Below are 15,500 nucleotides of genomic sequence, written 5' to 3'. Positions count from 1 at the left end.
ATAACAGCTGTTTCCTGAAACAGGAAACAACTATTCAGAAATTATTCTGATTTATAATCTGAGGATGGGAATTCAACTCTACCACTATATATCAGGAAGGTGTATCAGGAAACATACATAGTTGTGTTCAACACAACAAAATAATAACTCCTTCTCTAAAAGTTGAAGGTTTTGAAAAACAAGATAGAATTGATTATGGCTACTTAGTATCAGACTGTTTTTGTAGTAAATGGATAATAATAGCATTAAGTAGTGTAGTAATTTATACCACACTCACTATATCCATCAGAAGTATTAGAAAAAAAAAAAAAAAAAAGAAGTATTAGGAGAGGTTCTTGATGTGGATTACCTTAGGTATTTTAAGGATGTCAAATTTATTTTTATTTCTTAAGATTTTTATTTTTAAGTCATTTCTATACCGATTGTAAGGCTTGAATTTTTAACCCTGTGGTTATGCTCCACTGAGTGACCTAGCCAGGTGCTCCAAGGATGACAATTTTTTTTAAAGATCTTAGTTATTCATGAGAGACAGAGAGGTAGAGACACAGGCAGAGGGAGAAGCAGACTCCCCACGGAAAGCCTGATGTGGGACTCAATCCCGGGACCCCAGGATCACGCCCTGAGCCAAAGGCAAACGCTCAAACACTGAGCCACCCAGGTGCCCCGGCAATTTTTTAAAAATTTATTTTATTTTTATTTTATTTTTTAAAGATTTTATTTATTCATGAGAGACAGAGACAGAAGAGAGAGGTATAAACACAGGCAGAGGGAGAAAAGCAGGTTCCATGCAGAGAGCCCGACAGGGGACTCGATCCCGGGTCTCCAGGATCAGGCCGTGGGCTGAAGGTGGCACTAAACCACTGAGCCACCCGGGTTGCCCTATTTTTTTTTTTTTTTCAGAGAAGAATCTAATCTGATTCTAATACTTAAAGATTTTTTTTTTTAAGATTTTTATCCATTTATGTGACAGAGCAAGAGAACACAGCGGGGGGAATGGCAGAGGAAAAGGGAGAAGCAGGCTCCTCGCTGAGCAGGGAGCCCAACTCAGGGCTTGATCTCCAGGACCCCAGGATCATGACTTGAGTGGAAGGCAGACACTTAACTACTGAGCCACCCAGGTGCCCCAAGATTTATTTATTTTAGAGAGAGAGCGAGAGAGAGCACATGCATGCTTGTGAGCCTGTGGGGAAGGGCAGAAGGAGAGGGAGACAAGCCGACTCCTGGCTGAGCAGGGAACCTGATGCAGGGCTCTGTCCCAGTATCCTGAGATCATGACCTGAGCCTTTGAAATTGAGTCAGGTACTCAACTAACTGAGCTACCCAGGTGCCCCTCAAGGATGGCAGTTTTTAAAAAACATTTTGTTTGAGAGAGGGAAGAGAGAGAGAGAATGAGTGAGTGAGTTCACTGGTACCAGCAGTAGGGAGGGGCAGAGGGAGAGGAAAAAACAGACTCTCCACTGAGCAGGGAGCCCAACTTGGGGCTTGATCCCAGGACCCCAAGATCATGACCTCAGCTAAAGGCAGACTCTTAACCAACTGAGCCACCAAGGCACCCCAAGGATGGCAGTTTTAAAGAAATTCGATCTCTAACTTTGTTGCTATTGTCTTATCATTTCTTTGGAAGCATATTATTTAAAAAGCTAACTGACATTTTTAATTTTCAAGCTGAGAGTAGGAGTTAAATTAATAAATATTTTTCAAGAACATGTAATTATCAGAACATAGAATTTTCTGAATTACTTGTATAAACATAGATAGCTACTTTTAAGTCAGTGAGTATTATGTGTATGGATGAATGCTATTTACCATGTCCTTGACTTTGTGTCCATTTCTTGTAAGTTAAAAAAAAAAAGGTCTGCAGAACATTTTTCAGACTAAAATTTTACAAACTTGTGAACTAAAATTCTTCTAAGCCAGGCCTATCTCTTCTCAGCTTACTAGAGAGAATCAGTATGATCTACATTCAGTTTATCATGGCTTAGGAGAAGATCAAGAGGGGTCAAAAGGCAACATAAAGAGCTTAAAAAGTATTGTTCCTCCCACCCTTCCAAGAGCTGACTAGAACTTATTTGGCCAGGTGTTGAAGTAGTTAGCAAATAGCAAAAGAAATCAGAAAGGATTATTATAAAATGCCGTAGAAGGGAAGAAATTCTTCTGAAGAACTAGATAGTAAAATGCATTGGAAAGTCTACACCCTGAGGAACTCACCATGTAAGGTAATTTTTTTGTTTAAAAAACTTGATAGCCTTGTTTAAAAATTCAATTTTAAGGATTTTATTTATGTAATTGAGAGAGAAACAGAGAGAGAGAGCGGGCTCACAAGTGGGATGGCAGGGTAGAGGAAGAAGCAGATGCCCCACTGAGCAGGGAGCCAAAGTGGGGCTTGATCCCAAGACCCCAGGATCATGACCTGAGCCAAAGGCAGACGCTTAACCAACTGAGCCACCCAGGCGCTCCCAAAATTCTATTTTAAATTAAGGAAATCCTACTAAAGGTTATCGGTATGTTATTATGCATAAAAAGTAGGATTTATATAGTTCTTAATTTATGTATAGTTTATATCATCTTATTAACAAATAACTGAAAATTACCATTTAGTAGTAACTAATTTGTTTTATGAAAGGTGAACAATTTGAGTATATTTAAGCATATTTGTCATTTAAACAATTAAAAGCTTATGAAACATTAACTTACTAATAAAAAATTAAGACATATGAAAACATGCAACTTAGTTGAGTTAGTCCACTGTAGCTTTGCAGATATTTTCCCACACTGATGGTCAGCTGTCTGAAGTAGTGCTGTGCAGTACAGTCAGCTCTTAATTATCCATGTTAATGGGACACATAATATAAAGATAATCCTAAAACAAAATATTTTATATAGTACCTTCTTGATATCTGTTGTGGCCTGTGTATGAAGGAGATGTGGGAGTGGGTCTCAGGCTTGCAAGGGAGCTGGGAGCAAGTATAACTATCTCAAGGTGATGATAAGAGGTGTTCTAGAGGCCTTGGGTTTGGCACTGCATAGCTTGGCAGTTGCTACAATGAGAAGGATAGAGAAACAAATTAATAAGGATCTATTAATAATAATAGTCCACACAGTTGCAGTGATATTACTTGGTGTATTTTTTGGTTAGCTGGTAGGAACAATAATGGTGTTTATTAGAAGTGTACTTTCATTAGTTTTGGTCTTTGCTAATTAAACTTTTTACTTGCCATGGATAAGCGCTATTCTTAAGATCTCTACTAAATAAGAATAAATTTATTGTCATATAACTAGTAACTTTAAAAATCCAGGACAAATTTGGAATGCTTTTATTTTACTATTAAAATTCTTTGGGCAGCCCGGGTGGCTCAGTGGTTTAGCGCCACCTTTGGCCCAAGGCGTGACCCTGGAGACCCAGGATCAAGTCCCACATTGGGCTCCCTGCATGGAGCCTGCTTCTCTCTCTGCCTTTGTCTCTGCCTCTCTCTCTCTCTCTCTCTGTGTGTGCCTTGCATGAATAAATAAATAAAATCTTAAAAAATAAAATAAAATTTTTCCTAAGCATCAGTGTTGAACTTGTACTTCCAAAATTTAACATTAATACATTTTAGCTTTATAACATCAAAGAATATAATGAAGGCAAATGCAATGGTGGTTAGTGCAAGCAATGAGTTAGATTTAGGAAAAAACAGAGTAGTTATATTTATATACGTATATATATAAAAGATTTTATGTATTAACTCATGTTATTTTTAAATTAAAAAATACATCATAGGAGCTTTACAAAAATTCTTTTAAAACTGACAGTTGTAAGTTGATAAATGCTGATGTTAGCTATATATAGAGAGGAGTGTTCCTTCTATTATTCTAATTTGAATATGGTTTTCCCCAAGAGAAAGCTTTGAAAAATTTGAAGTAGATGATTGCTGAAAATTTCATAATCTTATGGACCAAACTTTCTCTTCCTTCCTAATGGAGTAGTAGATTCATTGTTCTCTTTTATTATTCAGACTCCACATAAAAACATAGCTATTTTCTGAATATAGATATGATTTTGTTCACAAGAACTCCTCCAGTTTAACTTAGTGTTGTAGTAGGATGGCAGGAATACAAATTATGCTCTTTGGTTTTCTTAACCTTATATTTTATTATAGATGTTTTTTAAAAAGTTGATAACACCACTATCTATACTTAGTTACTAGAGATACTAATCTTAAGTCAGCTCTTGTAAGAAGTTTGGAAGTAATTGATATTGATATTTCAGAGTGTGTAATGTAAGGACAAGTAAATTATTACCCCCGCTAAATCATTGGTTCACTTACCCTCATGGAGACATTTGGTAATGTCACACATTTTTGGTTATCACAACTTGGTTTGGAGGAGTGCTACAGGTCTACTGGGATACTTCTTCACATGAATGCAATACTCAGGACAGCCTCTCACAGCAAAAAATTATCTGGCCCAAAATGTCAAGTGTGTTGCTATTGAGAAACCCTGGTCTAGTTTTTCTAAGATGTAGGAATTCTTTTAGAGTAAACAACTAGAAATATTATATAACCAAACTAAATTCTTTTGATTTTCCATGGATGTTATGCTCTTAAGATTTATGTTTTAAAACATGCCTTGAGTTTTTTTTTTTTTAACTGAGAATATAAGAAGCAACATTTTTCTGTTCAAAATTCCTCCAGCCAAAATTCCTTTTGGAGTTTAGTGCTGGGAAAATTGTCCCTTCCTGATGAAGGGTTGTATTTTCTTATAGTTCATTGTTTGCACTTTGCTTTCCGTCTCAGGAAGTTGTAAGAGCCTACTTTAGACTTATAATTCTGAGATATTTTTTCTTTGCTATATTGGTTTTTGTTTTATCCTTAGTGTAATGGTCTGTAGGTTTGGGCTGTGTTTGTGCATATATAAGAAGAACTTATAAGTAATATGTAAGTGCCTCCAATCCCCAGACAAATGATCAAATGTTTTCAGTGCTTTTTAAAAAAAAAGTCTTAATTTTTTCACAGTTAAAAAATATGTGCTTATTATAAAACGTAACTATATTAATGCAGATATGGAAACTTGCTTTCCCATTTTATTTTATTATTTTTTTTAAAGATTTTTAAATTTATTTATTCATGAGAGACACAGAGAGGCAGAGACATAGGAAAAGGGAGTAGAAGAAGGCTCCATGCAGGGAGCCTGATGTGGGACTCGATCCAGAGACTCTGGGATCACACCTTGAGCCAAAGGCAGACACTCAACCGCTGAGCCACCCAGGTCTCCCCCTCATTTTATTTATTAATACAGAGATGTATTAATAATTCCACCATTAAAACTTGAAATTAAAGTTTGTTTGCAGTAAGCTTAGAATTCTATGGTTGGCTGGGTTTGCATTCTTATGGTTTCCTTTTTGATTAGTATAACTACATTTCTAAAAACTGGAGTAAGAACAGTGTCTCAAGACGATTACATTCTCTGATAAATTTTCTTTTATTGACATGGTAAAGACCAGTTATAAAAAAATAGGTGTCAAAAAAAGTGCCATATTTTCTTTGGTTTTGTTTATTTTGAAGCATACTTAAAACATATGAAATATTTCTAAGTGCATGTTTTTAATGATTCAGCATGACGCATTAGAAATTATTTAAAATGAGATTTTTATTTCTCTGAAGTTAAAAATAAGTAAATACCAATATTGTCACTAATGTATAAATGTCTGTTTCTCTGTTACAGCTCTCCTGTAGTAGTTGAAAAGGAAGGCAGGTTTTGTAATTTTTACTTAACGTGCTCAGGAAAGCTCAAAGATTATTTTTGCCTTAAAAAGAAATATTTAAAATGATAAAGTTAACTACCTTGGCCAACCTTTGATTTGATGCTTCATTTAGATACTAGTTGTGAAGCTTATAGATACTGTTGCTTTTAAAATCTTTCGGTTGAAATAGGAGACTTTTGTTTCAAGTTCCCTTCATACCTTGGATAGTTTAGAGGGATAATCAGCTTTCAGATTACTTATAGTGATATTTAATACTGTCATAATGGTTATCATCTTTTCTTTCCATTTCTATGTTATTACCTGGTTCTGTTTTCAGAAAGGGGAAAATGAAATAGGACTGGGGAGGAATGAGTGTCTGTTAATTGCTGCTTGGCCCAGGAAGAGTATGAGAGATATGAACAATTTTAGTGAAGTGTTTTCCAACTTTTTTGACTGCAACTCACAGTAAAAAAATATATTTTATGTTGCACCCAGTACACAATTCCTGTATCTTTATATATATATATATAAATAAATAACAAATATTTCATATATATAACAAATATACATATATATTTATATATATAAATATATAACAAATATTTCAAGAAAAATACTTACTATGCATATATAGTCTAGTCTAATATTTCTATTTTTTTTATTAAAAAAATTGCCTTTTGGGACGCCTAGGTGGCTCAGCAGTTGGGCGTCTGCCTTCGGCTCAGGTCGTGATCCTGGAGTCCTGGGATGGAGTCCCACATCGGGCTCCTTGCATGGAGACTGATTTTCCCTCTGCCTGTGTCTCTGTCTCTGTCTCTCTCTCTCTCTCTGTCTTTCATGAATAAATAAATAAATTTAAAAAAAATAAAAAATTGCCTTTCACATACCACTAAATTACAACCTGCTGTTTGAGAAATGCTTTTTAGGGATAGTAGTTATCTATGTTTATACAGAAATTCACTATCAACAAATAGAAGACCAAGTAAAAACACATTTATCCTATGTGAACATTTAATAAATAGGATAAATTAATGAAATATTTTAAGTGTTATCATGATAAAATATACACAAACATACATTTTTTTGTAAAAAGATGATAACATTGTATTTATATTTTAAGCCTCTCTTTTTTAAGAATAAAAAAGCATTTGAGCATCAATGGAAATTATACTAATAGGTTATTTAAAAATGTAACCAACATAATACCTGGAGTTTTCTTAATCATTATATATTAGTTTGAATATTAATGGAGCAATGGAGCTTGGGAAAAAATTAGCATGCTTTAACCCAGAGGTTGGCACACTTTTTCTGTAAAGGCCCCCCTGATATTTTAGGCTTGCAGGCCATGCACTCTTTGTTTTAACTGCTTATCTCTGCCCTGTAGTATGAAAATATGTAAGCAAGTAGAATAGTCCAAAAATTTTTCTTTATGGAAACTGAAATTTGAATTCAGTATGATTTTCACATGTCATGACATTATTTTTCTTTTGACTTTTAAAAACCATTAAAACATGTAAACAATACTCCCAGGTTGTAAAAAACTTCAGGTTGTAAAAAACAGTTTGTGGACCAGATTTGGTTGGCCAGCCATGATTTGCCAACCTTAGGCTTTAGCCTAAGAATGGAGAAAGCTAGTAGATCCAAAAAGAACAAAATTTAGCAGTTGGGGCTAAATATATGAATAATGATGTTAGATGTCTGAGCATTTATATTTTGATTCTTCTGGGGATTAGAACTATACATTTTTGTCTTGTGTTTATATTTTGCAGACCGTTGATATTCATAAAGAGAAGGTTGCAAGAAGAGAGATTGGTATTTTGACTACCAATAAAAACACTTCAAGGACACATAAGATTATTGCTCCAGCCAATCTTGAACGACCAGTTCGTTATATTAGAAAACCTATTGACTATACAATTCTAGATGATATTGGACATGGAGTAAAGGTAAGTATAATTTTTGTCAACCTTTTTAAAACAGCAGTCCATAATGGAACTAACTCTTTAGAAAATTAAGCTTCTGTCTTTTCTTTCCTGGAGGTCCAGGTTTTGGCCCAGTTGTGGTTCTGAAGGTTCTTTAATACTATAACTGTTCTATCCTTCTTGCTTCTTCCTGGTGCTGTGTTTCCAAATTTTAAACAGTCACCTTTAAATGCATTTACTTAATCAGCTATGAGGATACCTCATCTAGATTGGGCAAATAAGTGTGGTTTAATTTTTCTAATCTTTTAATGACTTAGTATGACCGATTAAAAAATTACTCAGCATGTTCTTTAAGTATCCACCTTATTTCAAAAATTTATCAGCAACGCTTTGGTGTTAGTTTTCAGAAGGAACATCTATAAACAAACATGTACTTTGAATCTTTCTAAAATAATTTTATCTTAACATTTTGGGTGAGAGTAGTGTAGATGAAAGTAATATGTGAATTAATATTTCCACTGCTTTTGAGTATGTAGCCATTGTATATTTTGGCTGTCTTTTAAAATGTATTGGAGTGTCTGCTGCATATGTAAAAGTACCATAATCAAAACTAAGGTGCATATAAATTTGATTTAAATTGGTATTTATACTTAAACTATTTGGAGCTTCAGCTAAGTGTTCAGTTACTTAAAGCTTTCATCTTAATCAGTGATTTGAAGGGCAATGACTCTTCAAATGTGACTTTGAATATATACATATGTGTGAAACTGTACAGTTTATGCAATTGATTGATGTCTGTATAAGCAAATTTAAATTAAAAAAATATCCTACACTAGTATCCTGGAAATCAGTTAAATGTAAATCTAATGTAAATGTAATGTAGACCTAGGTAAAAGAAAACATACAGTGTAAATTAAGTTTTTTTCTTTCTCAGAATTTTGATATAAGCACTGTTATCTGGAATTTGATATTTGAATTTATGAAATATTAAAAATTTTATAATTTTGAGATTTATTCTAGGCTAATAACTGCTAATAGATAATTTTAGGGTAATGCCAGAATCTAATTACAAAAGGTACTTAGAATATAAAACATAATATTTGTGCTTGCCCACTTATACAATAAAAACATGGTTTCCTTCCCACTCTAATTCTTAACTTAATTCAAGTAAAATATTATTCTTTTGGGACTCTGGAGTCCTTTTTATTATTTGGGCTTTTAGAGTTTAGGGGTCACTAATTTGAAGAAATCTTTATTAAAGTTTTTGAATAAAACAATGTCATATAATTTCATCAAAAAAACCCTCCTGTTCATGACACATTCTGCTTTGACCACTCTTTCTATGATCTACTGAAACATTATTTTTTAATGCTGAATGCTTAACTTGTTTTTTCTTTGTTTTTTTTCCTTTCTCTTCACATCCTGAAGTTCCAACTAACCTTTCAATGCTTTTTTTCCTTACCTCTTTTATTTGCTCCATTTATGCATTAAGTGGTTGCTTAGATTTAAGGTAAGAGATTCCAGGGCTGGATTTCCATTCTTTGTTCTTATGTAGAATATTACATATGGGGAGTGAAGAGATATTTGGCACTTGGCCTTCTAAAATCAACAAATAATTCCTCTTTAATTTTTAAAAAGTTTTGTCATCCAACTTTGTGGTGTGTCTTCATGTTCCATGAGGGCAGATTTTTTTGTCTGTTTTGTTCACAAAAAAGTTTTGTCCTATGTGCCTACAACAGTGCGTGATGCACACATTAGGTGCTTGGTAAATATTTTTGAATAAATGTGTATTTTGCAATGTTCATATATTTTGTGAAATTAAAATTAAGGTTACCTGTTATAAAATGTCATTATGAATAAAATTAGCTGGACTTTTGTAAATATAGGATTTATGTTATGGATTGGAGGGCCAACTAATGTGCTTTATTTAACCCTCCCCCTGTGTAATAGCCTTTTTATTCTATAAATGGTGTGCTTTATTATACACCTTGTGGCCAGTATGTCATTATCTCTTGACTCTTAGTCAATGTAAAGAAATTGAGAAATGGAAAATATTCAATGTTACAGGTTTTTTTTTTTAAGTTGCAGTATCATGTATTTTGCAAAAAGGAAATTAGTTTCTCATTTTCAAATTGCTATATAAGATATATATTTCAACATAAACTTAAAGAGTTTTAGTAGTTGAGTATTAATTATATCAAAACTTCAAAAGTTCATGAGTGTTTAACAAAATTCACATTAAGAATTAGAGAAATACTTGTTTCACTAACATTTTAGGGATTTTTTTATATTTTAGTATTTTAGAGAATTAATGGTAAAAGACATTCAAGTGTATTCAAGAACATTTAAATAGAAGGTTACTAACATTTTCACCAAACTGAGCACGAATTTCCTTTTTGTTATTTTCTTAGCTGAAGTTTATAAATTCTTTTCAAATACACTATCTAAAACCCTGTTATCTGTCATGTCTCCAGTATAGAAAGTGATAAGAAGATAACTGAGATCTGAATCATTAACTAGCTACTAATACTAACCAGGGCCACAGACTTTTCAACAGATCCTGGTAGAGAGATGTGACTAGAGGAGTCGAGCGCATTTACTTCTTGTGTTATTGAGTAGAATGTCTCAGTCTTGGTAAGTGGGGAATGTGGAATTGTGAGGAGATTCCTTTTGCATAAAATAGAAAGAAGTAGACCCAAAGCAGTGTGTAACTAGCTTGGCTCTTTTCCAAATTTTGGCTATTGATGGGTTTTCTTCAAAGTGATAGAAGTGCACAGAAAGATTATCTGAAGGAAAAAACACAGAAATGGACCAGTTCTTTAATCCTTTAAGTTTAGACCAGTTTGTTTAAGCTACTTTCCTATGCTCATGCCTCCAAACTGTACTATGATTCCTTTTTGACCTTCTTGGATTCAGGATCTGTTCTATGTGGGAGATACACCAAAGTGAGTAGGAAATAAGCCCCTAGAAAGCAAGGAAATATACCACACTTGGATAAGATTCCTTAACATCTTTACAAATATACAAAAGCTTCACTCCTGAGTACTGTGGCTCTATGTAGGTGTTTCTGCTCTATCTGAGTGGTGTTGCCTGGTGAGAAGAGTACCCTGAACTCATTCTAGAAGCTAGAATGTACCAACAGTCTGTCTTTTCTTTCTTCCTGTCCCTCTTTGTGAATTTTTCTTCTCGGTAAACCTGTAGCACATTGCTAATACTTTTGGGTAAAACAAAACAAAGTAGAGTGAAAAAATATTCAACATATAACAAATATTTCTCTTTTTATTCTGGTATTTAAAAAGGAATGGTTTTAGTAGGGTGATTAATAGAATAATTTAATACATTAAGGTAGGAAATAGAATTAATGAGAAAATATTGTAGTTGGAAGGAACTGGATAATTAACTTGGATAATTAACTAGTTCTGTGGTTTCCAACTGATCTTGGAGACTTGTGGATTATGTCAAGTGCCCTAGAGGTCTCCTGATGTTTGTTGGTAGGATTATCTGCTTCTTTGATTTCCTCAGTTCTTTGTGAACTCTGTTTTTGCTCTTTATTGCTGTTAGACTTTTGATGTCTTTCAGACAGACTTTAAATAAAGATCATACTTTGAGGCCAAACACATGGGATTTGACTTAGAAGAATCCTCCATACTAAAAGTTGAATTTTTAACATTTTGAATAGCATGTTCTCATGGGGGCTCATGGTTCTTTTCATAAAAAAATTTAGGTTTGTTTTTTTTTTTTCCTTTAGTTGACAGGGGAGAACAAGTTGTAGAGGTTTTTTTTTTTTTTTCTTCTTCTTTTTTTTTTAAGATTTTATTCATTCATACACTCATGAGAGACACACACAGAGGCAGAGACACAGGCAGAGGGAAAAGCAGGCTCCATGCAGGGAGCCTGACACGGGACTCAATCCTGGGTCTCCAGGATCACACCCCAGGCCGAAGACTGCGTGAAACCGCTGAGCCACCCAGGCTGCCCACAAGTTGTAGAGTTTAATTTGTAAGACCTTTGAAAATAATATGGTGATATTTTTACAACAAAAGGCATAAGAGTAAAAAGCTGAAGGGTGGAATGCCATAATGGAAGTGTTTTAGTGTATACCTGAGGCCATATAAAAGTAGAATTTACCTTGAACTGGGATACAGTTTTTCCCACTCTTTATTTTATTTAAAAATTTTAATTTAAATTTGATTAACATATAATGTATTATTAGTTTCAGAGGTAGAGGTCATTGATACATTGATACATCAGTCTTATATATATATCAGTCTTAGTTTTAAATTTTATTTAAAAATCTTAATTTAAATTTGATTAACATATAATGTATTATTAGTTTCAGAGGTAGAGGTCATTGATACATCAGTCTTATATAATATCCAATGCTCATTACATCACGTCCCACTTTTTTTTTTTAATAGTAAAAAGAATTTTAGGACCCCATTACTAATGTATTTGAAATGGATTTTTTTCTTTTAAAAGCAGTGAAGTTGTCACTAATGAAGCTAAACTTCAGTACTTTTAAAATAAATATATTAGTTTAAACAAAAGCAGTAAGGACTCCTAATCTGTTAGTGTAGTATTTATTGCAGTTGGACATGCTGTGCAAGCAAATTCTAAATAATTAATGAGGAGGGGTTATGGATTTGTTTTACAACCAACACATTAAGAATAGAACACTTCTGAAAATTTTGCTTGAGATCTCACTTAACTTATCCCTGTGTAAAAAATAGCTTTAGTTTTTCACTTGAGTGTGTTCCTTAACAAGTGTTTGTCATTCCCTGCAGGAGGATGATGAATTGTGTCTCACATTTCCAGCTCTAAAGTGCAGCTTAGGGTTCACTCTTGAGCATTTATCTGACCCATCATTTGGAAGGAAAGCTCCATAATCACAGCAACCTTTGGGGACCCATCTGTTTTTGCCTTTTAGTTCCGATCTTGAGCCACCAATTCTATTTTGGCAAAGGCTGGTTGTCAGAAAGTATTTTCAAAATCAAGCAGATATTTGCCCATCTTTATTCCTCTTTTCTTGTCCTCCTTTCTTTACCTGTTTCTCTTTCCCATTATTCCTACTCTTTAATTCCCTTATGTCTGTTTTTGGATTACTTTAGGACTCTTAGTACCTTAGGCTTTTTGTCTTGCTCTTACAAAAATTTTACCTCTTCTGAATTCATACTCAAACCCCTGATTTCAGCTTTGATTTCCCTCAAAGGATCTCCTGGTCCTTTTCCTCCTAGCCCTGGTCATTGCAGTCGGAATATATATTTTCTGAAGGGAGGAATAGAGATCTCCAGGAAGCCAAAGAATTATGCATTGGATGGGACTAGTGAGGAACAATACTGGACAGTGAATGAAGGCCCAGAGGTGCTTGACCACGGCTTCTGCTCCGCCTCACTATTCCATAGCCAGATACAGGCTATCCATACTACTACTACTCTTCTCTTTGTATATTTAAATCCTGCTTTTTTTTTTTTTTAAAGCAACAGTCCAGCTTAGATTTTTCTCTGAAACTTTTTGTAGTTTTTCCCTGTCATATTGATATTTTTTTGGAGATTTCTATATCATTTGTAGATATTCTGTTTTGCCTAAAACATAGGAGGCTTATTTATTCCAAAATATTACAAGTTCCTTAAAAGCAGAGGAATCATTTTCTAAGCCTTTGTGTTCCATTTTATCTCTCCTCCCCCATCCAAATGTCTCCCTTAATTTTCATATTCCTTTAACTTTTTACCTAGTAGTCTGGTAGGTGATAAGTGGTTGATAAATGAAGGATATACCACAGATATCATTTTAGAATGTGTCTGCCACTATTCTATCCTAGCTGGTCATCTGTCAGTGGGAGATTTCTCCGTAACAGAAGTGATGTCCTCTGTGAACTGGAGATATGTGGCTAGCCAGCTTTATAAACAATACTGTAGTTCACAGGGTACTGGAAAGCACTGAGGTTGGTAATGAACATTATATTATGATATATCAAAGTTCAAGGAGGTATGGAATGTACCAAAAAATTATAGAGCAAGAAAGGTAGGAGCACTGTAGAAAAAAATATTAAAGCATAAGAATGGGCCTGATGCTTGTTGCTAGTTGTAGAGATCTCCAAAGCGTCGGAGATAGGATCACCCTTTGAACATAAAGGAACTTTTCTACTTATAGTATTATCAGCATTCCTTAGTCACAGACCACTGGCAAAGTATTGTGAGCTTAATCACTTAAATGAAATATTTCTTCTGCTTTGGTAGTTTCTTTTTGAGCTGGAAAAAAAGGATAGGGGGATGTTTCCTACTGTTTCTCCTTATACCTAATACCTGCTTTACTTAGTTCTCAGTGATGATTTTCAAAAAATACCCACATAATTGAATGATTGTTGCATTCAACCACCAAAGCTTCATTCTGATTCCCAAATAAAACTTTGAAAAGTATAATGAGCATTATACTCATAGTACTGGACCTTAATCCCACTCATGGTCCAGGACCATTAACTATATGTTTATATGCCATATATAAATCAAATATAATTAAGCTCTAATTATAATACAGATTCTACTTATGATAAACAAATTGTTTTATTTTTTTATTTTTTTAATGAATTTTTTTTAAAGATTTTTTATTTATTTATTCATAGAGACAGAGAGAAAGAGGGGCAGAGACACAGGCAGAGGGAGAAGCAGGCTCCACGCAGGGAGCCCAACATGGGACTCGATCCCGGGTTTCCAGGATCACACCCCAGGCCGAAGGTGGTGCTAAACCGCTGCGCCACCAGTGCTGCCCAACAAATTGTTTTATTTGGCAGTTATTCCTGTTCTGTTCTTTCCCCATTTCCTCATGTTAGATGACAGTACTTATATACTTTTTTTTTTCTAAGATTTTTAGAGAGCATGCACACAAGCAGGGGGAGGGGCAGAAGGAGGGAGAGAGAAAGGGAGGGAAGCAGACTCCCCACTGAGTGCAGAGCCCCATGTGGGGCTCAATCTTACGACCCTGACAGATCATGCCCTGAGCTGAAACCAGGAGTGGATAGCTCAACTGATTGTGTCACACAGGTGCCCCCTAATATTTATAGTCTGCATCGCATAGTCATTGTTTTACTAGCATAGAAGCATTTTTTACAAAGGAAAACCACCTTGAAGATATACTGAAAAACTCTTTTCGCTTAATAGAAGGGCACAGTATCAGTGATGTATAAAAATTATAGATTTTTTGGACATTCTGTATGGTCTCTTTGGCTTCCTAAGTGATTTAAGTTACTTATCCAAACCCAGTTATCCAAGCAGATACGATTATTTGATCCCACAGCTCATAAAATGTATCAAGTTTTGTTTATGGAAATGTGTGTCAGATTTTAATTTATAGATTGTTTATATTTTTTAACAGATTAAAAGATTTCTAGAAGATACTGCAATTTAAATAAAAACACCTTAGATATCAAAACCTTGAATCAGAGTTCAAAAGCTGTTTTCAAATATTTTAGCTATTCCATGTATAGAATAAAATTCTGTTTTACTTTTTCTGTCCCTGCTCCTTTTCCTTCCTGTTTCTAGCAAATTGATGTAGTTTTAGTGTTGGCTCACCTACTTCTCCCTCGTCACTTAAAGTAACTTCGGGTTTTATGTTGTTTAAGGTTGAGCTTAAAGGACTTTGGTTACTACTATAAAAAATCTTCTGGTATCATAAATGAAGATTTACAGTTTGAAAAGCTACTGGTTATTTGTCATATTACTCCTAAAATTTTCCCCAAATGTGGATTGATTTTTTTTTCAAAACTCTTTCTGGCATTTTCATTTTAATGTATGATTAGCATACCCTCTACTTATTAATGAGGGGGAGAACAAGGATAAGTTAATCTTTATTCTTACTTAATA

The 15,500-nt window shown here is 34.1% G+C and overlaps 1 protein-coding gene across 49 annotated transcripts in view; it reads left to right on the top strand.

Moving 5' to 3' along the window:
- Positions 1 to 15,500, top strand: part of ABI2 (abl interactor 2) — a 123,281-nt gene that overhangs the window by 69,675 nt on the left and 38,106 nt on the right. For 27 of the 49 annotated variants that reach the window (XM_072742044.1, XM_026002510.2, XM_026002507.2 and 24 more), the window contains one exon: positions 7,492 to 7,668. In XM_072742044.1, coding sequence (XP_072598145.1) covers positions 7,492 to 7,668 — 177 coding nt within the window. Of the gene's footprint in view, positions 1 to 7,491; positions 7,669 to 9,136; positions 9,155 to 15,500 lie in introns of all 49 variants that reach the window. The other 22 variants (XM_026002501.2, XM_026002502.2, XM_072742034.1 and 19 more) reach the window with 1 other exon arrangement.

The sequence above is a fragment of the Vulpes vulpes genome, chromosome 16 (genome assembly GCF_048418805.1).
Source record: "Vulpes vulpes isolate BD-2025 chromosome 16, VulVul3, whole genome shotgun sequence".
Classification (NCBI taxonomy): domain Eukaryota; kingdom Metazoa; phylum Chordata; class Mammalia; order Carnivora; family Canidae; genus Vulpes; species Vulpes vulpes.
This window is presented reverse-complemented; position numbering and strand designations above follow the sequence as displayed.